General features: G+C 41.9%; 1 protein-coding gene across 1 annotated transcript in view; it reads left to right on the top strand.

The window, feature by feature from the left end:
• Window positions 1–24,574, top strand: part of AMPD1 (adenosine monophosphate deaminase 1) — a 78,878-nt gene that overhangs the window by 13,766 nt on the left and 40,538 nt on the right. Inside the window, exons 2-6 of the mRNA XM_073667135.1 lie at window positions 11,952–12,141; window positions 12,541–12,697; window positions 17,676–17,841; window positions 21,277–21,496; window positions 23,716–23,845. Coding sequence (XP_073523236.1) covers window positions 11,952–12,141; window positions 12,541–12,697; window positions 17,676–17,841; window positions 21,277–21,496; window positions 23,716–23,845 — 863 coding nt within the window. The remainder of the gene's footprint in view (window positions 1–11,951; window positions 12,142–12,540; window positions 12,698–17,675; window positions 17,842–21,276; window positions 21,497–23,715; window positions 23,846–24,574) is intronic.

A 24,574-nucleotide genomic window follows, 5' to 3' on the forward strand; every position in this document is an offset into this window, starting at 1 on the left:
AGGATTATTAGGCAAAATTGTCTTGTAGCCAAAGTGTAAAATGGTTAAGACGATGCTTCTACACTTTGGAAATGCGGTTTCCAAAAAATAAATAGTTTAGAATGACTGAGCTATACGTCCTCTTTCCCAAGCTATACGTCCTCTTTCCCAAGCTATATGTCCTCTTTCCCAAGCTATACGTCCTCTTTCCCAAGCTATATGTCCTCTTTCCCAAGCTATACGTCCTCTTTCCCAAGCTATACGTCCTCTTTCCCAAGCTATACGTCCTCTTTCCCAAGCTATACGTCCTCTTTCCCAAGCTATATGTCCTCTTTCCCAAGTTATACGTCCTCTTTCCCAAGCTATACGTCCTCTTTCCCAAGTTATACGTCCTCTTTCCCAAGCTATACGTCTTCTTTCCACAACATCATTTTATGTTGTGGTTTTGTAGAAAGACACTAATACTCTAAATTCTTATCTAACTACTTACATGCTTGATAATATTCACCCATGTTCAGTATTAGTTAATGTATTCTTCTATGGTGTACTGTATTATTATTTGTATTTTCCAACTAATTTAACCCCTTTACCACCTTGAGTTTTTCCGTTTTTGTGTTTTCGTTTTTAGTTCCCCTTTTCCCAGAGCCATATATATATTTTTTTTTTCAGTCAACATGGCCATGTGAGGGCTTGTTTTTTGCGGGACGAGTTGTACTTTTGAATGACACCATTCGTTTTACCATATAGTGTACTGGAAAACAGGAAAAAAATTCCAAGTGCGGTGAAATTGCAAAAGAAGTGCAATTCCACAATTTTATTTTTATTTTTTTACCATGTTCACTAAATGGTAAAATGACCTGCCATTATGATTCCCCAGGTCATTACGAGTTCATTGATACTAAACATGTATAGGTTATTTTTTATTTAAATGGTAAAAAAAATACAACATTTGTAAAAAAAAAAGGCGCCATTTTCTGAGACCCATAGCATGTTCGTGATCTGGGGCCAGGTAAGGACTTACTTTTTGCGCGCTGAGTGGACATTTTTATGGATACCATTTTGGAGTAGATACAATGTTTTGATCACCCATTATTGCATTTTAATGCAATGTTGCAGCGACCAAAAAAACAATTCTGCCGTTTTGATTTATTTTCTCATTACGCTGTTTACCAATCGGATTAATTATTTTTTTATATTGATAGATCTGGTGATTCGGAAAGCGGCAATACCAAATGTGTATTTTTTATTGTTTTTTTATTGTTTTATTTTTAATGGGGCAAAAAAGGGGTGATTTTAACTTTTACATTTTTTTAAATTTTTTTATATTTTTAAATACATTTTTTTTTTCACTTTACTAAAAGCTCCGAACATCTGATTGCCTGTGTTACACATAGCAGGGCTATAGCCCTATGTGTAACAAAAGTGCTCATCGGCTAAGAACTAAAATAATGTAGTTGTATAATTATTTACACCCTTAAACTAATACTTTGTTGACGTACCCTTTGAATGTATGACAACATTCAGTCTTTTGGGTAGGAGACTATCAGCATGGCATACCTAGAATTGGCAATCTCTGCCCACTCTTCATTGCAGTAGCACTCCAAATCTGTCAGATTGTGAGGGCAACTCCTGTGTACAGCCCTCTACAGGTCACCCACAGATTTTCAAATGGATTCAGGTATGGGTCATTTAAGGCACTTATTGATGACAGTCTTCACAATGTTCCATGGTATATCTAATGCTTTTGAAATGTTTTTGCACACTTTTCCTGAAAATTAGATCCCTTTGCTGTGTTGTAAGCTGTTGATGGACCATGTCTTTGTTGTAAAATGGAACTAAGAAAGGAAAATCCTACAAGAATAGCTAAACTTTATATATAGTTAATCATAATCACTTTAAATTATGACAGCTGTGTACTGACTACTATTTAACATGCATTTAAATGTGATTGGTTAATTCTAAACAGAACCATATTGTCAATATTAAGAGGGTGTGCACACTGAAACAACTACATTTCTTTTAGCTTTACTACTTTTATTTTCTCTCTCAAAATGATTTCATTTTGTTGTCAATGGATTTGTAAAGATTATGAGTGATGTTAAAGGTGGAAAAAGTTCTGAAATTATTCTTCTTGGTATAATTTTTTTACATGCCAAAAAACTGGCATTTTGACAAGGGTGTGAAGACTTTTTATATTTACTGTAGATATCTGTCAAACAGTAAGAAACACTGCTGGAAATCTAAAGTCAGAACATTCAAGAATCTATATTGAACCTGACACTAGATTTTGGACCAGCTTCTTTAACAGCATTCAGAGATATGGATTATATCGGCCACTTGTCACGAAGGAAACACAGGATACCAATTTTATAGCTATAACGATTTTCACGTTTCAACTTTTCCATTCTTTATATTTATAAGCCTTCCTATTTATAAAATGAACTGACAGCACTACAGATAGATTATTATTAATATGAGATAGGGAAAGGGGAAAGTTGGAAAAGTGTGGATATAAGAAAATTAAAATACATAAACTTTATTGATTGGTTATGTGTCTTTATTTGTTCCACCTGACATTCATATTCAGGCTATTCCAATATATGGGGTTAACATATATATATAACCTCGGTCCTACATTAGAGGGACTTGACTGAGGTGTCCCATAATTTGCCCTACACTACATCCAGCCAGATCTATTAGTGGGTACCACTTTTTCAACTAGTAAGTGGTTACCTTATATGCATCTATAGATGCATGAGTAATTTCACATTTATAGGATTTTAACCAATCAATAAAGTTTATGTATTTTAATTTTCTTATATCCACACTTTTCCAACTTTCCCCTTTCCCTATCTCATATAACTACTTTGGTGGTGTACACCTGTGGATATGGATCTGATGAGAATAGACTATTCTTTTGATTAGATTATTATTAATCTTGCATTTTGACAGGCAATTATAGTGTTACATAGCATTCATTCCGAAGAGGAACATCGGGAAGTACATAATTTAATGTTAGTATGACACCCAATAAGAGTTAAGATTGTCACTGCGAGGACCAATAATACTGATAAGTCTTTTTAGCATAGCTATGTTGTCATGTTTTATTATTATTATTATTATTATTATTATTATTAACGGTCTTCAGCTTGATCTCGAGCCATGGTGACTTGATGGATGAACACTCTGTAGGAAGATTGATATTGTACAAGCCTCGATAGATCCACCAGAGTCTTCTCCACTATTATCTTGATAGTATCAAGCCATCAGGTTGCTGGTCTTCCTCTTTGCCTGGTTCCTTCTATTCGTCCAACCATGATGTCCTTCTCCAGTGATTCCTCTCTTTGCATGATGTGTCCAAAGTAGGCAAGTTGTAGCTTGAGAAAGCAGTTGTTTGGTCTGGTCTGATTTTCTCCATACAACTGTAATGTCTTTACTGACTCGGCTGCATTGGTGACATTACAGCTACAGTACGAGTAAAGATGAGCGAATCTTTCAATGTTCGTTTTGGATTACGATCGTCGAATTAGCAATATTTGCCGATTTATTCTCTGAATATTCGCTGAACATTACCAAACGCCATAGGATTCAATGGGGGGGGGGGGGGACAAACGCATACACAACACCTTTAAATGTGCCAAAAGCTGCCAAAACACGTAAAATTAGGGGCAGACACCAGGAAAGTACCATCAATTGACCCAGTGTACAAGTACTATAATTATTATTACTATTACATCGACGTTTATTCCGTGGTGCTTTACATGTGAAAAGGGGTCACTGACTGGTACCAGAAGAGGACCCTTCCTGCGAGGGCGCACAAACAATCTACAAGGAATGGGTGCGGATACAATAGGTCAGGGTACAACTAGTCGTGCAGCGGTATGCTGGAGTGAGGGTAACCGCAGATTGTACGCTTGACCGAAGAAGTGAGTCTTCAGCTTCCTTTTCAAGGTTTCCATGGTAGGCGAGAGTCTGATGTGTTGGGGTACAGAGTTACACAGTAGGAGAGATTCATGAGACAAATCTGCTGAGAGCCTAAATGAGGGGAAGCTTCCAGGAGCTCACAACTGAGCAGATTAACCCCTGCACTGATTAATATGAAGGCGAAAGGATTCTAAAGAGTGCAGGAGTGGGAGGAATCAGACGCTGCGGTCTTCTGGCTCCTCTCTGTCACAGTAAACCCATGACACCTTGCAATCTTCAACACAATGTTCACAAGGTAGACAGCAGCGGTGGTCGGTCTCCTAAACAACAAGCTAACTCCTTTATGACGATAGAGGCCACCATCTCCTTAGCTTGCTGCTCGTACTTTTCTGTGGGAATGAGCTTGTCTCTAACCAGCCTGAAATATTTCCAGTGAATTATGGTACGCCATGGTATTAGCCGTGCATCCAGTACCAGAAGCGAAGCCATCCACAATATCCTTCTCAGGAATTTTATTTGGTAGGCAGAGTGGCTGCCCAAACATTAGTTTCTCACAAAAAAGCTGAAGACACTGAGTGGCAATAGGTGCAAGTTTCTCCACCATGTTAGATATCAGTGGGAGCCTTGCAGCACTGGGGTCCTGGGTTCAAATCCCACCAAGGGCAACATCTGCAAGTAGTTTGTATGTTATTCCAATGTTTGCGGGGGTTTCCCCCAGTTTCTCTGGTTTCCTCCTCAGTAAAAAAGCAGCTATACAGTGTCCAGGGACCTTCACACAGACTTTTCACTAGAGTATTACAATCGTAAAGGAAACCAAAACCTCTTCCACTACAGCCAACCCAGTAGATGGAGACCCAATCAGGATTCTCCACATTTCCAAAAATTAGTGGCAGACAGACAGCAAAGTGGCATCAGTTTCACTACAGTAGAAATAGTAGATTTAGGAACGACACCTCTTTCACTACACTACAGCCAACCCAGCAGATGGAGACACAATCAGGAGTGTTCACATTAAAAAAAATGAGGGCCTAAAACCACCAAAGTGGCATTAATTTCACTAGAGTATAAGTAGTATAATGGGGCCCTACACCTCTTCCACTACAAACGACCCAGCAGATGAAGACACAATCAGGAGTGTTCACATTTAAAAAAATTAGTGCCTAAAACGTGCAGCAGCAGCAAGAGCAGGCACAAAAGCCATATCACAGACTGCAATTCCGCGAGGTCAATGCAGCACACTAATAACTACAACATCGCCTAGTCTGTACAGTCTGCGATTGGGGTGCAAAAGTCCTTCGAGATCCATGACTTGTTCACCTTTATGTAAGTTAGGCGATCTACACTTTCAGGGCACAGCCGGCTGTACTTATCCGTCAGTACACCACCAGTAGCGCTGAAGGCACGTTCTGAGAGAATGCTGGCTGCCGGGCATGATAAAACTTCCAAGGCATGACCAAAATGTAAAAGGGTCCAAATCCTCCCTGATGGTATTCATATTGAGCTCTAGATACTCCTGCACCATCCTCTCCAGTCGTTCACCACGTGTCAGACTTGTACTCTGTTGTGCTGGTGATCGAGCTGTGGTAAAAATGTGTGAAAGGACTCATAGAAATTGCTTCTGCCACTTATGCTGTTGCTAATGTTTTAGCGTTGATGAACTGACGTGCTAGAGGTTGACAGTTTACAGCTGCGATCCACACTGTGTGATCAACAGAGAGGGGATGATTATCCTCTTCATCTTCTGACTGTGTCTTGCCCATCACCTCTTCCTCCACCATTTGTTCCTCGGCTCTTGCACCTTCACTAACAGTTTGTCTGGTATCACCAACCCCCCTTGATTGCAGTAATCCACCGTCACTTGGCATCCGCCTGTGTGATGACAGTCTGGAACTTTGAGACATTGTTATCCCTTCCGCATCCTCCTCTTCTTCTTGGACCACCACCTCCTGCCGCAGGTTATTCATAGTCTGCACCAGCATGTAGATGACCGGAATAGTGATGACGATGATGGCATCATCAGCGCTAACCATTTTAGTAGCCATTTCAAAACTGTGCAGAAGGGTGCAGAGGTCCTTAATCTGTACCCACTTCGTAAACGTGATATGCCAGTCCGTACTGCGTTGGCACAGGCTATACGACATGACATACTGTGTCAAGGCTCGTTGCTGCTGCCACTGTCGCTGCAACATGTGCAGAGTGGAATTCCAAAGTGTCGGCACATCTCACATCAACCTGTTAACTGGCATGGACAAAGACCTCTGTATTGATGCAAGTCGATGACATGAGGGGTGCGAATGGCGGAAGAGAGCACACAGATTCTGTGCTTTCTGGAGCAGCTCATCCAGGCCGGAATAGTGGCAGAGAAATTGCAGTACCACCAGGTTGAGGACGTGAGTCATGCAAGGCACGTGTGTGAGCTCGCCTCAACGTAGGGTCGCCATCAGGTTTGCACCATTAACATACACGGCCTTCCCTGGCTCCAGGTTCAGTGGAGACAGCCATTGCTCAAACTCAGCCTGGAGAGCTGTCCACAACTCTTCAGCTGTATGACTGTGATCTCCAAGGCATATTAATTTTAACACTGCCTGATTGCGGTGAGCCCTGGCTGCGCAGTACGGAGCTGGAGTGGATCCGCTCTGCACTGTTGGAACGTGTGTCTGGTTAAGGCAGAGGTTGAGTGCGCAGGTGGAGGTCCTAGATGAGGTGGAGGAGGCAGAAGCAATAGATGAAGTGTGAAATACAGAGGTTTGTTCTGCAACCTTGGGGATTCCAAGATTTGTGGAGCAGTCACTTCCCTGCCTGCCCCTACAGCCACCAGAGTCACCCAGTGCTCAGTCAGCGAGATGTAATGCCCTTGGCCATGCTTACTCGTCCAGGTATTTGTGGTGAAATGCACCCTGGCAGACATAGATTTAGTCAAGGAATGGGTGATGTTGTCTGCAATATGCTGGTGTAGCGCAGGCACAGCTTTCTTAGAGAAGTAATCGCGACTGGGCAACTGGTACTGGGGGACTGTGACGGCCATCAGCTTTTGGAAACCATCTGCATCTACCAGGCGGAAAGGCAGAATTTTCGTGGCCAACATATTCGAGATGATGAAGTTCAACCTCTTAGCTTTCTCATGTGTAGGATGAAACAATCTTTTATGTGACCACAACTGTGGGACCGAGGGCTGGCTGCAGTGCTGAGAGAGGGCGGAGTAAGGTGAACCGGACAAACTGGTGGACCGTGAGTGAAGTGCATGCGGAGATGTTACGGTGGATTGAGAAACATGTGGTGTGCTTGGTGAAACAAACACAGCAGGCATGTCTGCTTTCGTTACAGCAGATGGGCTCTCACTGAGCCTGACTGAAGCGGGTAGAGAATCGGAGGTTCTGCGGTGGAAGACCTGCGTGACAATACTTGGAATGGTAACACATGAGGAGGAAAAGCAGCGGATGTGGTTGATGGGGCAGCTGATGGTTGTTGAGGTCCACTGGTCCGCATTTCAGCGCAGTAAGATTGCCAGCGCAACGCATGTTGATTGCGCATTTGAAGGTTCATGCATGTAGTAGTCAAATTATTGCATTTTTTCCGCTCTACTGAGTTTTTTCTTGCAAAGTCTGCAGATAACGTGAGTTGGCTCATCCTTTGCGGTGTCAAAAAAAGCCCAGGCTAGGCAACCCTTGCCGACCCTGCCAGCTGCAGACCCGTGACCACTACTGGCCAAAGCCACAGTTGTGGCTAAGGATACAGTTCTCCTTGTGCTTGCATCACTCTGTATCTGTGCCGTAGGGCGAAACGTAACCTCCTCGTCTTCCTCCTCCACCTCCTCCGAGGAGCTACTCGGCTGTGTGACTGAGTTCTCACCAAGTAGGATCTTCCACCCTTGTCATCATCCAATGTATTATCCCATTCCTCGCCCTCAAAGTGACCCTTCTACTCTTGTTGCCCTGACAGCACAGTACAGTTCTCATGAGCCTCAGGTATCTGAGTCTTATCAGGATCACCTGTATAACATACGAGATATTCTCCAAACTATTTCAAACTGAGATGTCCCCTGCTGTATCACGTTAGGAACAGAAGAAAGTATTTTTTTTTTATTGTGGATGAGGCCTGTATTGTATAACATAGGAGATATACAAGATAACTGTTCCACAAGCGCCCTATAGATGAGGATCCCAAGCGGGGGAAAAAAAGGGTGCTAAAAAGCTGCAGATAGATTAGCAGCCCTTGTCTGAAAGTCTGCAAGGGCAATTACATAAATAAAGGAATGAATCTATTGTGCTAAGAAGAAAAAGGAGAGGACGATGGGGTGGATGAAGGGAAAGAGGGTGGGCATATATGTATTATTAGGCCAAAAGTATATGCGAGGATATCAATGAAGGATCCAATAATAGTTTAATTACACACATGCTAAAATATGCAAGTGCTATACCCAGGAAAAAATAGCTACAATAGAAAAAAAAGAGAAATCAATGGTAAAATGAAAAAGTGTAAAAGTAGTCCAAAGTCAATGATGCCAAACCAGCATCGGCTTGCAGCAGATCCATCAGGACGTCGGCGTGGAATAAGGAAAAGTGAGTAAGCCTTAAAGCGGCGTTTTGCATCCACCTATCTACCGCTGGTGCCATCCAATTCAAGGAAGCAATCTCTTATAACACAACAATATCAGGATTTATATTTTACCCTATGTTTTGCTCCTCTCGGCATCATCTCATATAAGGAAGATCTGAATAGCTTAACGTGTTTACATGAACTTGTTTGTATAGACTGTTACTTGTTCTACTAAGAACCACCGTATTTCTCAGGATACTCCATTTTATCTACCAACTAAGGATTAGTTGGCAGATAAATCCAGTTTTTCTTTTTTAATAAATTTGCAAAAATTTCTACATTTCTGTTTTTTTTTAGTCAAGATGATGGGGTGCAGAGTGTACTTTAATGAGAATTTTTTTTTTATTTTTTAGAATTTACCAAATGGCTGCAATGAAACAAAGAGTGAAAAATGTAAAGGGGTCTGAATACTTTAAGTGGTAAAATAAAATTCGGAAATTTGTTGCAATTTTCCGAGACCTGTAACATCTTCAACTTTTAGGATATGGGGCAGTTGTGAGAGCTTATTTTTTTTGCGCCAAGCTGATGTTTTTACTGATGCCATTTTGGTGTGGATACAATCTTTTGATTGCCTCTTATTGCATTTTATTGCAATGTTGCAGAGGCCAAAAAAACATAATTCTGGCTTTTAAATTTTTTATCTCATTACGCCGTTTATCAATCGGATTTATTTTATAGTTTGATAGATTGGCCTTTTCTGAACGCAGCGATACCAAATATGTGTATTTTTTATTTTATTTTTAATTGTTTTATTTTTAATATGGCAAAAGGGGAGTGATTTGAAGTTTTATATTTTTTTCATATTTTTAAAAACATTTTTTCCTCACTTTTTACAGTATTGGTTAGTCCCCCTAGAGTACTGAAAGTGCGATCATCCGCTCCATACTGCTATGTATGGCTAAAATAACGATCTCCTATGAATGCCAGCTAAACGCTGGCTTTCAGAGGAGTATTGTAATGACAGGTCTGTGGTCTTCAGCAGACCCTTGGTTGTCATGGCAACCCATTGGCGCCCTACTGCCCTGCGATCACGTTACGGAAGCACTGATGGAGTCATGGAATGACGGGCCCCTTTGCTAACCTGTATTAAATGCTGTTGTAAGAGATTGACAGAGCTCCGCTCCACCCGCAGCTGTTAGAGGCAGATGATGGCTGAATAAATCAGCCATCATCTGTAGGGAAAAATGCGGACTTCGCTTGCGAGCCCGCATCAAGGTCAATGAGCCGGCATATGACGTACCAGTATGTCATATGCTGGTAAGGGGTTAATTGATTTCAGCATTATAAAACATCAGTAGAAACATATCACAAATTTTGTGTCCTACTTATTGTTTCTCAAATTGGAAGTAATCAGCATAATCCGAATTGTGTAGACTCTGTGTAGATGTATTCTATATCTGTGTAAATTCTATAATCCTGTGAAATACCTGTACAACACCTACTACATTATCAGTACTCAGAGTATTATCACCGTGTGTTATTTGTGGTGCTACATTGGATTGTAGGGAACATCTACTACATTACCTCCAGGATGGTTTCTCTCACACGAACCTATAAAAGAGTTGAATCCCACCCCTGACCAGCACTGATTTCCAAGAAATCAGCAAAGTAGGTAAAGCCCTTTAGTACTCTTCATAGACCTATGTTCTAGAAAATCTGACACAACTTTCCAACCAAATGTCCATTGAAATCAATCACAAGATGCTTAGAATATCTCATCAGTGCCAAGGTGGTTTGAGTTTTCTACAGAACCCTTCATATCTGGAAATGAATGTTTGTCTTGGATCTCAGCTTTCATCATTATGACCTTCTCACATGTATTTATGGCTCAGCATTTTTAGAAAAACATTCTGAAATAAAAAAGTAAATATAAAAAAAGGATGGCTTGTTGATTGATAGATGATTCTATAGTGTACAAATCCACCAGATGTTAACGCTAACCCTGAATATGTGGCGCCCCTGAGGGTTCGACCGCCACAGGGATGCTGCACCTCTCTAATGGGGTGTAGTATCCCTCCTTCGAGGTAAGAACGGTGCAATGATCAGGACCTCACCTCCACATCCAACACCACACTTCTCCCACCAGAGGGGGCTAGTAGGCACTAGTGTGCTGCCCCTACTGGGAATTGGGAGACTGGGGAACCAAGAGATAGGGGGAACCAAGTAGTGGGTGAGGGTGGAGGACTCACATTTAGTTTACACTTAATATTTCATATTTAATACACAGCCATCTTGGCTCTTGGTTCTTTGATTGTGATCTCCATCCCTGACCGTGGCTTCTGGGAGAACCTGCAGCGGATGGAGACACGGCCCTCGTACCCTGGCCTTGGGTTGAGGGGCAGGTTCGAGTTAACATATATCTCAACCCGGTCAAGGACCATACCCAAGAAGGCCCGGAGCTTAGGAGTGTAGCTCCACCGCAAAAGGATCCCGGGAGGATGAAGACGGAGCGGTATACGCCACCTGTCCTCGCTATTCTGATCTATTCAGAGGGATTCCGGCTGCAAAAGGGGTACCGCCCCCCGACACCTGACTTTGCTACTCCACGTCCTAGTCAGGGAAGCCCGGCAGGCCCTGAGGATCCAACCGGGTAACGGAAGGAGCGGAGCTGCCACCCGTACCCTGTTTCTGAGCTTAGTCCAGAGGGAGACCCGGCCTATCTACACACACACAGACAGGAAAGGACTCGGTCTGAAGTCTAGGAACACTCTGGTGCGGGGTCCTGATTGAGCACTTGAATTACTCGGAGGTTGTCGGACCCCCCGTCCCTGGTGACCGCAGAACTCCGTGAGGAGCAGGGAGAAGCCTTGCAGCTGCACTCTCCACCGTGAGTAAACAGCCCTGGAAGTCAACCCCTATGGCCTCCGGACTCGTTATTTCTGCACCACACTGCGCAGCACCAGATATCCTACACTACAACTCCCTCCATCCTTGTCTCTGCCCTGAGGCCCTGCTCCGCTTGTGGGGAGTAGTATCAACGACGGCTGCCACAACATCCCGCCTCAGAGGACTGCTGCAGCGCTGGTGGTCTTCACCAGGTACTACAGGTGGCGTAGTCGATAGCAACCACTCAACCCTGATAGCCCTTACATCCTTTTTAATGTGACAGGCCTGGGGCACGGGACGGGTCCAGGCCACGGCTGCACCCCACCTTCCATAGGACCCGGCTCCGAGTTAACCCCCCATCTTCCCAGGGCAGGGCTGAGAGCATCACAAATACACAATGAGAGTGATCAATACAGTTTTATGGAGATGACTGTTTTCTTAAGTTTGGGGGCATCTAGATATCAGCGATATCATGTCTTTTTGGTTGTGTTCAGTTGTCCTAAACTGGTTTATTACACGTTGTGCATTATCCACTGGGCTCTACATGGTGATCATTTCACTTGTTCTGTAGATTTACTACAATTGTCATCATATAAAATTGTTGTGTTTATTCTCCCTGATAATAGCATTGGTTTCTTCAAAAAGCGCTGATGATCTCCGATGTCTGGCTGAGAAAGTATTTGCAACAGAAGTTCTGGATGTGGATACCAAGGAAGAGATCTCTCCGTTTGATGTGGTAGATAATTGCCCCGTTGCACATAATGAGTTGGCAGATCACATGGCTAAGCTGGATACCAAAGAGGCACAAGATAAAAGGTAATTTCAGAGAACATTGTGCAATTTCCAGTAACAATGTAGTTACCCTGTTAGAACAGCCATCAACCATCTGATGTGCACAATAGGGCAAATGGTTCCATCAAGACATGTGTCCTGACTGAGTGGGCCACAAGGACTCTATACTTCTGTACACCAAAATAGCAATGTAAAAAAAATGTATTAATTGGAGCTCTGCTTTATTAGAGTCAAAATCTTCCACCTATGGTTGATTGCAATTTCATCTCCACCTTCCTTATCTCCTCTTTGCCTATGTGTCTCCACTGCAGAAAAATTAAAACACGATAAGTCCTTATTCTACGCTAAATACCATTAAAATACACTTTTAGCTTTTGTCTATGACATCCTGTAAATTCAATACAAATTTTGCCTTATTAATAGGAAGAAACGTTTAGAGCGGCTTAAAGCATTTGTTGCCAAAGTTCCTGATTCTGCACCAAAGCCTATTGCTGTGACAGTAGCAGAAGATTCAACCCCACTATATAAAATTGTGCCGGATTTTCAGAGAGTAAAAATCACAGGAGACTTTGCATCCGGGGTAAGACAATCTAATGTAAAAAATATGAATATGGAGTATGAAGATTATAGAGAACCATGTCATTTATGTCACAGCATCATCAGAATTCTCTTCTATAAAGGCTCATCTCACTTCTCGATTCACCCCTACCTACAATTTACACTATTAGGGCGCAGTCAGCCGGCCGTATAACACGGACAACGATCGAATTGCAATGCATGACCCCAGTGTGATATCTGCATAGAAATACATAAAGCTGTCATGCTCGGGTCAGAAGAGCCACTGGCCAGTCCAAGCATTGTGATACGATTGTCGCTCATGTTACATGGCCGTCTGACTGCACCCTTATGTGCCTTCTTGTCCTCACTAATATAAGTACACAAGTGATCAGTGAATGAAACTTACATAATTAAGTAATTGAGGGCTTATCTATGATATCTGAGTAAGCTGCGTGCCATATCTTGGGCAGTCTGAAAGCTTTGAGATTACAGAGGAACAGTCCATTATAGTTAATGTGGCTATTAAATATCATGGACTGTTCCTCGGAAATCTTAAGACTTGCAGACTGCCCAAGATAAAATTGTCTGTTTTTAGAGGTGATCCTGAAAATGAGTCTCCAAACCCCTACTTTGCTCTGAGAGCTGCTGGTTGAGTCCTGCCCCCTCCATAGAGTTCGGTGCTTGACTGACAGTGTATGTACTGTTCAAAGCACAGACTAAAAATCTCTGAACTCTGTGCTTTGAATTTCACAAGAAGTAAGGAGCTGGAGGTCACCTGCTCACATGTGACATCTCAGGAACAGAGAAGAATGTTAACAGCAAGTAAATTATGTCATTTCTTCATTTCTCAGAGGCTTTAAGGATTATTCCCATCTTCATAGATGATTATTGTCATGTAAACCTTGTAAAAAGCAACCATTTTTGCAATTTACTTTGTATTAAAATTTACTGTCGTTCTTGAAATATTAACACTTTTTGTTTGTTTACAGCTCGCTGCTTAGGAGACCGACCACCGCTGCCGTCTGGCTTGTAAGCTCTGTACTGAAGCTGGTCGGGATTAGGAGGTAACAGCGCCCTCCAGTGATCCTGACTACTTTAAAAACAGTGCTTACAAGCTCAATAGACAAAAACTTGTAAGTACTGTGCATGTTCTGCTGTCTAGAAGCGGTAGTCGATTTCCAAGGCAACGGTCTTTAAGCAAAAGAAAAAGTGTTAACATCTCAAGAATGGGTCAAATTGTCAACAAGCAGTAAATTGCAAAATTGACTGAATTTAAAAGTTCTACCCAACAAGACCCATTTATGAAGATGATAGAAAGCCAGAGTAAGTGGACTTCAAGTGCGCAGCTGATTCAGAAACGAATCATAGAACAAATTAATAAAAGGTGGTTTATTTGTCAACGTGTTTCAGAGTCAAATCCAACTCCTTCCTCAGGACAACCACGTGTCTTGAGAAAGGAGTTGGATGAATATCATCATTTTTAAAAACTCTGCATTACGCTGGTTTGACACATCCGACATTCAAAGACCAAATATGGACTATGACATCTAGATTAGCCACTTGACGCCTGACTTGAACTCAACAGCTCGTTCATCCCGTCTGGGCTTACATCTGAACCCCCTGCAAAACGGGATTCGGGTGTATGCGCCAATGGGGCCACAGATGGGATGAACGAATGGGTGCCAGAACGCAGTGTGAAAGCACTCTTATAGATTTATATATAAGGCTGTTGCCGTTGAGTTTCGGTAAGGAAACCCATGGCCAATCCGGATATCATGGTCCATACTTGGACTGTGAATGCTGGATGTGTGAAAGGAGTCTATTTGTGAGCTTTGTTCCTCAACTCTTGGTTATACCATTTCACCTAATGCATGAGTATATTACAATGCATCAGTATGGGGAGGGTCTATCAGTTTGAACTTTAGGAAAGAGATCCAAGGGGTAACGTTTCTCCTTGCAGAGAGTGACATGTTAAGCCTGACATGTCAAGGTGTTTAAGCCTTGCAATACTCCTCTGGGAAATTAAATATGCAAATTGTCTCTTCAGAGAGGAAGAGGACTAGAACTCTAGTGCCACCTATTGGAAGTAGCAATCCTAAAAGTCAATATCGTCCCTTTAACAAGCCATAAGTCATGTGGTAAGGCTCATTAAATGGTTGATATTGACTTTTAGGATTGCTACTTCCAATAGGTGGCACTAGAGTTCTAGATCTCTTCCTCTCTGAAGAGACAATATTTAACTTTAGGAAAGTAAAGAGATTTGTGCTGCTTATGGTTAGGCCACTAAGAAATACCTGTACTGATATTGTTAGGCTCACCTGGTGAGGTGGATCCCCTAAGCCTCAGGTCCGGCTGGGCACATGGACCCCGGGCTTTGATGCAGCAGGCAGGAAGGCATGTGGGCAGTGAGGACTTGTCACACACAGGAATCTCAGGAGCAGCAGGATAGATGAAGTGTACCCAGCAGGGATGAAATGGAAGCACAAGCATAAAAAGAACAGATGGAGGAGCACACCAAACATAAGAATAGAGTCTCAATCCCAAGACACAGGTGTGTGACTAAATGGGCTCTAAATAGGTCTAGGGAGATGATGTCATTGATCCAGGTCGGTCAACTTGCAAACCCCGACATGGAGCCCCACAAAGTGCAGCAGACCCAGGGGAAGGAAACAGACCCTGGGATTTCCTGGTCAGATACTGTGTTTAAGGCCAGCTCCAGACAAAACACAAAGTGCATGGTTACTAGTAGTAACTGGGAACAGTCCATTCAACCAACAGGCCACCCAAAGCTACAAGCTGTAGTGTGGACATGTATTCAGAGTAACACGGTTGTAATCTTACAGGATAACATGCATTACATAACTGGTGATTTGAAGACTTGTATCACCATGACCAGACTGCTGGCTGACAAGTCTGGGCTGCTCATTTTGATGATTTGAGAAGATCTATTTCAGTTTGTGCCTCCTTCCTTCATAAATATGGCTGTGACATGGGTATCAGTTTACTGATGGATGCCAGCTGGTGACCTGTATATATACGATATTGCTATTTATTATGCCTACTTGAAATACACAACGTGGCTTCTAGACTATTCTGCATTACCACCTGGAGTGCACTCTGAGACGGTGATATTAAAGGGTTTTGAGTTCGATAAAAACCATTAAAATAAGTAACGATGGATTAAAATACAGTGTTGGAAGGACATTGTTTGGGGCCGTCATGAAAATCAATAAATTAATTGAGAAAGTAGAATCCTAATCAGTGTCTATGCTGAATTCAAAGGATCTTCCCAGGTCATACACATCCAGCGTGTAGCTGAGATGTGACAATTATCTATCCTCTTCACTAAAGGGAACCTTTCAGAAACTTCTATGTCCCCAAACCATTTATATGACTATGTAGCCCTGTAAAGGATAACAAGTTGATCTCTTTATGACCACAAAGTGATGCTTCACAAGCAAGAAATCGTGTTTTGAAGTTCTGTATATATGTGTCTTGGGGCATGATGATCACCTTACAGCTCCTCTACACAGAATTTCTAATAAACCATTGAAAAGTCGCAGCTAGTTTCATGAGCTGGCCACATTTTGTCCTTATGGTGACATCTATATGGAACCCTACCCTTATATATGCTCAGTATATGTGTGCCCGTAGTCTGAGCATTTTTTTTTCTGACTTTTTAATTAAAATAATCTCTACAAGAAAATCCTGGCAAGCATGTACTAAACCAATGTGCTTACACACAACAGTTAAATGGAGCTGCAGTGTAAAGCATAAGGGACAGAGCAGCGTCCTATGAAGTGACAGCTTTGTCCCAATGTAGTAGAGAATTAGCGTACACGCATTAGCAGCAAGCAATATTCTGAACAACTTGTCGATGAAAGGAGTCTAAGGAGGATGTAAAAATGGCTGTAATGAGGGGTCAGGACCATTGGCACCATGAAACCTTAGACATAAGGGGAGCAAGTTATCAAAAATAACTCTACACTTACTGTCCAGATGCTCAGCCATAAATCTGATCGGCTGGTTGTAGATGTGTTAGGAGCAGCAGTTTCTTCACCCTTTAGGGAAAGCCCTAAACACATTGCCCCTAAATGTAGATGGCATGAGCCTATAAGCTCTGAGATTGACTGCAGCGGTTGTCGTGATATCATGTCACCACTGCAGAATGTAAACAAAGACAGGTGCCGCGGCGGAGAGGCAGTGCTGGGCATGGGCAGGGTGAGCATCCATGAGTGTTTTAAACATGTGCAAGCCTTTAAATTAAAAAAGTTAATTCCCAGACAAGTCTATAATTTTGTTACCTGATGTAGATGCTGCTGTTCTCCTCAATCTGGCAGTGTTGATCTTTATGTTCCTGCTCCTCTCCATTCATGAGATATGCCCCCCCCATCCCTGTATATAAATATGGTATTTTTTTTAGCCAAGTGGGTGTGACTCTACTCTGTGGGCATTCACACTCGGATATAAAAATTGAATGCTTAGTAAAACTAACCACTCTAACTGTCCAATGGCGCACCCTAGTGTTTAAAGATAAGCTAAGCACAAAGTAAATGCTATCGCCATGTAATAATCATATTTTTACATACTAATGTAGTTATGATTTAAAACGAAAAGGCGTCTTCCAGGATCGTAATACTGATGACTACACTGAGGACAGGTCATAAATAAAATACTCTTAGGGGGGTCTAATTTCCAGACCCCTCACCGAGAAATGATTGAAGGTGCAGCAAAGGTGGTATAGTGAATGGGAAAGAACTGCCTATAGGAAATAATATAAAGTTCAATATAAGATATAGATCTACAATTAGATAAAATTAATCAATTTGTGACTTTATCACCAGTATGTCAATATTTTTTAGTATTAAAACGATAAGTAGAAATTTATTTCGAATTTCTAAAACCTGAAAAATGTCACAGAATTAAGTGCACGATTTTCTCTCAGAGGACAGAAATAATACAATTAAGATATTGATGTATCCACCATATATTCACTCCAGGTGTCAGTAGATGATTTTGAGCTAGCTGGAAAGGGTCTGTTTCGGGCGCTGACCATACGAGAAAAGTACATGAGAGCATCCTACCAGCAATACCCAAGAACAGTATCCCAATATCTCCGGGACATTGAAGGTGCAACTTGGAAAGAGGAAGATGAAGTACACCCAGGTATGAGAAGAACAAGCTATGAGATGTTAAAGGGAACTTGTCATGCCCAATAATGTTATTAACCTGCATATATAGGGTTAATCTGCAGGTTTATAGCATTATGATGGTACTCGGTCACAGTACTGAAAGTGCAGCACCCCAGAGAAAATGAACTTTATGTCTCCCGGGAGCCGCCAGCTTTCAGTCATGCAGACGTCTTCGGGGTGGCTGCAGTCACTGCTCAAAGCACTATGAGCGGCAGCAGTAAGTACACCAGGCCACTGACCGACAGTCAGTTCTGCAAGGCTGTAAATCAGTGACGGGGCATGTTTACAGCCGCCGCTCTCAGTACTGCTCCGGGCATGCCCGCATGACTGAAAGCTGGCAGCTCACAAGAGAAAAAAAGGTAATTTTCTCTCGTATGCCGCACTATCAGTACTGTGATCGCACTCCTTTATAACTCTGTTAACCTGAAGATTAACCATATATCTGCAGGTTAATAGCCACAGGTTACCTTTAAGAGATTTCTTGGGAGCATAAAATCACTTCGAGGAAAAGTGTAATCATCATCAAAGATGGAGATTCTTTACTGTCCAAGCAATGAGATTTGGGGAAATTATCATCTGCCTCATTGGGTTTTTGCCTTCCTCTGGATCAACATGTTAGGTTATAGGTTGAACTTTATGAATTTATGTCTACCTACAATCTTAAAATCTATGAAACAAATATATAAACATATAGGTTACATTGATCGAGTTTCATTTTCTCACCATTACTTTGCTCTCAGGTTATTATAGAGGATTATGCTGTAACGCTGCTGTTCTATTATATGGATTTGGGTAATAAATCATGTCATTTGTCTGCAGATTCACCTTCTTGACCTGAGCTGTATTTGTTCATACTGCTTAAACAGCATTTCCTATATTTCCAGCTATTATTAGAATTGCTTCCTTAGCAAACATGACTGTCTTAAGGAAGCTGCAAGAAGTTCATATTTCTAGCAGCTTCTCTTTTAGCCTCACAGTATTAAACCTGTAGTGGCCAAATGTCTGACAAAATGACACGTATTGCGCTGTTCGGGGGCTGCGTGAGAACCCCAACCACTGACTATATGCCCTAATAAAGACACTTAGGACTGCCATCTATGTTCCAGAATGGAGAGTTGCTCTGTAATCATTGTCAGATCTGTCCTGGATTCATGTATTACATGGATGGACATTCATGTGTTTAATAATGTAGCTATTATGGATAAGCAGGTGCAGTATAGTATAGCATATAGTTTTTTTTTTCTATGGTGTTGAAAGTTTAACAGCTCATGTTATTCTATACAGGAAACAGCAGTATACAAGTTTAAAGTCGATATTTCATAATCAAAAATGGCTAAAATTGCAAAGTGCTTGTAAAAACAAAAAACTTTGGAATTCCGTTACTGGCCACCTCTGAAGTCTCTCAGCAGTAGCCGGTCTCCTAGGAAAGAAGTGCAGTACTTAGAAACTCTTTCCAGTAGTCTTTGTAAGAGCCTTCTTGAAGATGGCTGCATCACTGGATCTGGCTAGCTTTAGTGCTCTTTCACTCCTCCGACTCTGCAGAGGTAAAGCTACCTCTGCCTGCAACGTGGGAGGGTGCACAGTTCGGGCTTGCAGCAACCATGCCATCAGCCTGAACTGTCAATCAATCAGGAGAGCACTGTCCAAAACAAGCAGGAAGCCAGGGGGAAGGGGAGCAGGGCGCTCCTGAAAACAAGTTGAGATAACACCTTTAGCTTTTTAAACATATGCCAAAAGGAAATTGTTTTGGTAGAAAAACTTGAGGGGAACAAAAGCACACAAGACCGTCGGGTGATAACCTTTTGGGTACAAGGAAAGTAAAAGGAAGGTGCTCACTTGAGCAGGTTGTGTGCAGTCACAACCCCTATGAACACCTGAAAGTATCTGTTGCTGCTGGCTCGTGCTGGGAGATGACCTCCTCCAGGATAGTTGACCAATTTGGATGATAACACGATATCAGGCTGCGCTGCTGTTATGAAGAATCCTTAAAGGTAACATGTCAGCAGGATTGTGTCAGGTGGGCGACATTACACTGATTAAAATGATACCTGGGTTGATGAAATCCATCCTGTGGTTGTTGTGTAATCTTTATTTGCAGTTTGGAGATAATGATATGATCGTGCTCCGGGGCGGCCTGTGGCCGGGGCTTTTCTTGGTGCTCTGCTCTCATATTCATCATTGTGGCTTAAATGACAGGTCACTGATCCTTCAGTACCTGCCTCCTTTTTTAAATACTGAGCTTGAGCAGTTCATATTGTGGTCTTTTAATTTTTTTTTCAACTCTAGCAAAATGGCGTCGGGGCCCGCGCATGTGCTGTAGCATCTATCACTTGCTGATAGATGCTACTGCGCACGCGCCGAGGCCACTTTGCTGTTGCCCAATTTTTTGCTTTAACAAAATGGCCGTGGTGTGTGTGCAGTAGCATCTATCTGCAATTGATAGCTGCTACTACCCATGCGTGGCACCATTTTCTTGGAGCAAAATTTTTTTTAGCTCCAGCAAAATGGCCACAGTGCGTGCTCAGTAGCATCTATCGTCAAGCGCCATTTTGCTGGAGTTAATTATTTTTTTTATAAGACCACAATATGAACTGCTCAAGTGCAGTATTTAAAACAGGAGGCAGGTACTAAAGGTTCAATGACCTGTCATTTAAGCCACAATGATGAAGATAATGCCAGAGCACCAAAGAAAGCTCCGCCCACAGGCCGCCCCGAAGCACGAGCATATCATTATCTCCAAACTGCTAATAAAGATTACACAAGAACCACAGGACGGATTTCATCAACCAAAGTATCATTTTAATCAGTATAATGTCGCCCACCTGACAGTGAATGTAGTTTACTGAGCAAAATCCTGATGACAGGTTCCCTTTAAGACCAAAATGAGTTAAATACTATTTCCACATTTCCACAACCTGTTTCAACTCTGGACTAATGTCTTTTTCAGTGAAAAACACACAGACACACACACAGACACACACACACACACACACATACACACACACACACACACACACACACACATACATACATACATACACACACACACACAGACACACACACACACACACACACACACACACACACACACATACATACATACACACACACACACACACAGTGTGCTTTAAAACCAGAGTGGTTGTCGATCTCAAAGGATTTTATAAAATATAATCTTCTACAAGGTAAAATCTTGTACTACTAGTATAGATTGTGGGGTGACTCGCAAATGGGATCCCGAAAAAAAAACGAAACATTTATACATCTTTTTGTTGCAGTGGATTTTAAGAAACTGATATAAAATAACAGTATGAACAGAGCCAATATTATGTATTGTATCTTCACACTTTTGGTTTTCCAAATTTTGGTGACTAGTATAACAAGTAGGAAACCTTTTCTTTCTATACAGCCTTTACACCTCCAATTTCCAAAGGAGAGGATCCTTTCAGGATGGATAATCTACCTTCTGATCTAGGATACAAACTTCAGGTCAAAGATGGCGTGGTTTTTGTCTACCCAGATGATGATGCTCTGGCAAAAGGCAAACCAAAGGATCTCAACTACCCAGACATCCATGTCTTTGTACATGATATGAACTTCTTAATAACACTTATTGCCCAAGGACCTGTGTAAGTACAACCAGGCCAAGTCCCATTATTTCACTATTAGAAGTGTAAAATGTTTTCTTGTCTGACACTATAGTTTCATAGTTTTTAGACCCGTGCCCCATATAAGAGGAAATGGAGTTGGGTTTTTGCTTTTAACTATGTATTATCTGAGTTCATATCTATAGAGCGATCCTGTTTACCTTCATACTAATAATTTATGAAACTCTGTTTCCCTGTAGCTACCACTAGGGGGAGCTCACTGCAGAACCATGTATACAGATAATTTTTTGTTAACTATTAGACAACCACAGTTGAATTAATTCAGGACCCGAATTAACATAAAAAAGTATACTCAAAGTATACTCAACCCTCAAAACTATGCTGTTCCAGTGGTGTCAGCATTGTGGTTCTTGGCAGGGACATGACATTGTTATGTCACATGCTGGGTGCAGCTAATGGAAGTGCTGCTGGAGGTGAGAATATACTGTTTATTTAAAGGGGTATTCCGATCTCCAAGATCATATCCCAATATGTAGTAAATGTAATAATAATAATATTAGCAAATACCTCCAATTAGAAATGTAGTATAGTTCTTCTACTACATCGCTTACGCCATGTGCAGGGCATTGCAGTAGCTTACGTATCCATGGTTACAACCATTAAAGGGAACCTGTCACGTCCTAGTTACCATCACTGCCCCCATTGCTTTGTTAGTGATGCAAGGTGCATCACTAACAAGCTGTTTTCATGAAAATCGGTGGTAGTATAATGCTTTTCTAACGTTTTATATACTTTGTCCTACCTGCTCATATTCAATCATAGGGGTGTGATTCTCAGATTCAGTTATGGGTGGTCGCCGCATTCAGTCACTGCTGGCGCCGGCCACATATTTGAATATTGCTCCTGGCTAGCGCTATGTTTGTGGGGCGCATGCGCATTTGCACACGTCGGGTCGCTGGTCTGGCGCATGCGCAGTGAGGCTGTGTGATTATCAGCTTCAGTGCGCACGCGCTGTGACACTGCAGCGGTGACCGCAAGATACATTGACTGCGCACGTGCCGGGAGCCACAGGTCACAGCGCGTGCGCACTGAAGCTGATAATCACACAGCCTCAGTGCGCATGCGCCGGACCAGCAGCCCGACGTGTGCAAATGCGCATGCGCCCCTCAAACCTAGTGCTTGCCAGGAGCAGTATTCAAATGTCATGAGCGGCGCCAGCACTGACCGAATGCAGCGCTCACCCATGACTGAATCTGAGAACCACACCCCTATAACTGAATATGAGCAGGTAGGACAAAGTACATAAAACGCTATCATTATACTACCACCGATTTTCATGAAAATAGCTTGTTAGTGATGCACATTGCATCACTAACAACGCTATGGGGGCTGTGTAGATAGCAACTAGGACGTAACAGGTTCCCTTTAACAACTAAGTGTCACTATATGAATGGTTGTAACCATGGATATCTCAGCTACTGCAAAGCCCTGCACATGGGGTAAGCGACAGAGCTTATCAGAAGAACTATATTACATTTCTAATATGAGGTATTTGTTAATATTATTACAATACCTACTACATATTGGCATAGGATCTTGAGGATGGGAATTCCATTTTAAATTCAGGTCCTGAATTTAATAGCATGGGGTTGTCCAGCAGTAGACAATCCCTTTAATTAATTCAATTGCAACTGTATAAATCAAGTAAGCTTCACATAGAAGTGCTTGTTAGGCAGTCAGATTTGTATAATTGAAATGGGACCTGTCAGCTGTAATGTCAAGTCTGGGTTTTTGGGGTGTTTTTTTGGAAGGGAGGGGGGTGGGGGCGAGTGAAAAATACTGGTATTTTCATGAAAAAAATCTGAAACATTGTTTTTTATGTTGTTATATGCCCCTTTTGGAAATGACAGCTAGGTATTATGACACTGTATATCAGTTCTTTCAGTGTCTTTTCCCCTTGTATGGGCAGGTCTCATTCAGAGTTTTTCCATGTGGCCCCATGATTTATTTGCTTTTTTTCTTTCCAGTACCTAAAAGGCACAGGTCTGACTACGAAAAACATGTTGTAAATCATTTGGTAGTTTCATTCTGTGACCCTATATTTTTTTCCACCCAAACTGATCTGCCCCCAAATGTTTGCAGTTCACCAGAAGACTCTGCAGTTTACCAAACCATGGCAAACAAACACTATAGTTCCCTGTCTTGAAAGCTTACAATCTTGGTGGTTTCTATGTTTACAGTAAGACATATACTCATCGGCGCCTGAAGTTTCTGTCATCTAAATACAAGGTCCATGAAATGCTGAACGAACTGGAAGAACTGAAAGAGCTGAAGAACAACCCACATCGAGATTTTTACAACTGCAGAAAGGTAACACATAGCCTGTAAGTGTACATGGCTTGCAGTAGCCTTGTGCATACCACCAAACCTCCCCTATGAGCATTGGCTCAATATTTCCAGAAGAGAATACAGCTGTCAAAAAACAAAAATTTTCTATACCAATGAGTAAAATTCCAGCAATATACATGCCTCTATAGTGGTTGGCTTGCCTTGTCTTTAATGGGGTTTTACCATTGTTTACCTACAAGGAAAGCATGATGTAATTGTTTCTCTCTTTCTATTCCATTAGATTGCTCTATTATTTAAAGAAAATAGGTTTCCTTTGTTCTTATTGGAATGTGCACATTGTAGATTGAGACTGAAGGCATCAATACCTCGAAGGAGTACATATGGAAACAAGGAATAAGGAAGGAAACAAACCAGAATATGTGTTAAACCTTAAGCCTCCTCAAAGTAGTCCTCTTTCCCACTAATGATGGCTTTACACATACTAGGCATTCTCTCAAACAGCTTCAGCAGTTGGTCACGTGAATGGCTTTCCAACAGTACTGAAGGCATTCCCAGAGGTAATGACTGAGCATTTGTTGGCTGTTTTGCCTTTACTCTTTGGTCCAATTTATCCCAAACCATCTCAATAGGGTTAAGGTCAGTTGATTGTGGAGGTCATAAAATGGAGCACTCCATCGCCCTCCTTAGTCACATAGCTTTTTCATATCCTGCAAGGATGTTTTGAGTCATTTTCATGTTGCAACACAAATG

The sequence above is a fragment of the Phyllobates terribilis genome, unplaced genomic scaffold, assembly GCF_046119375.1.
Source record: "Phyllobates terribilis strain yellow unplaced genomic scaffold, ASM4611937v1 Scaffold_2__4_contigs__length_985480577, whole genome shotgun sequence".
Taxonomy (NCBI): Eukaryota; Metazoa; Chordata; class Amphibia; order Anura; family Dendrobatidae; genus Phyllobates; species Phyllobates terribilis.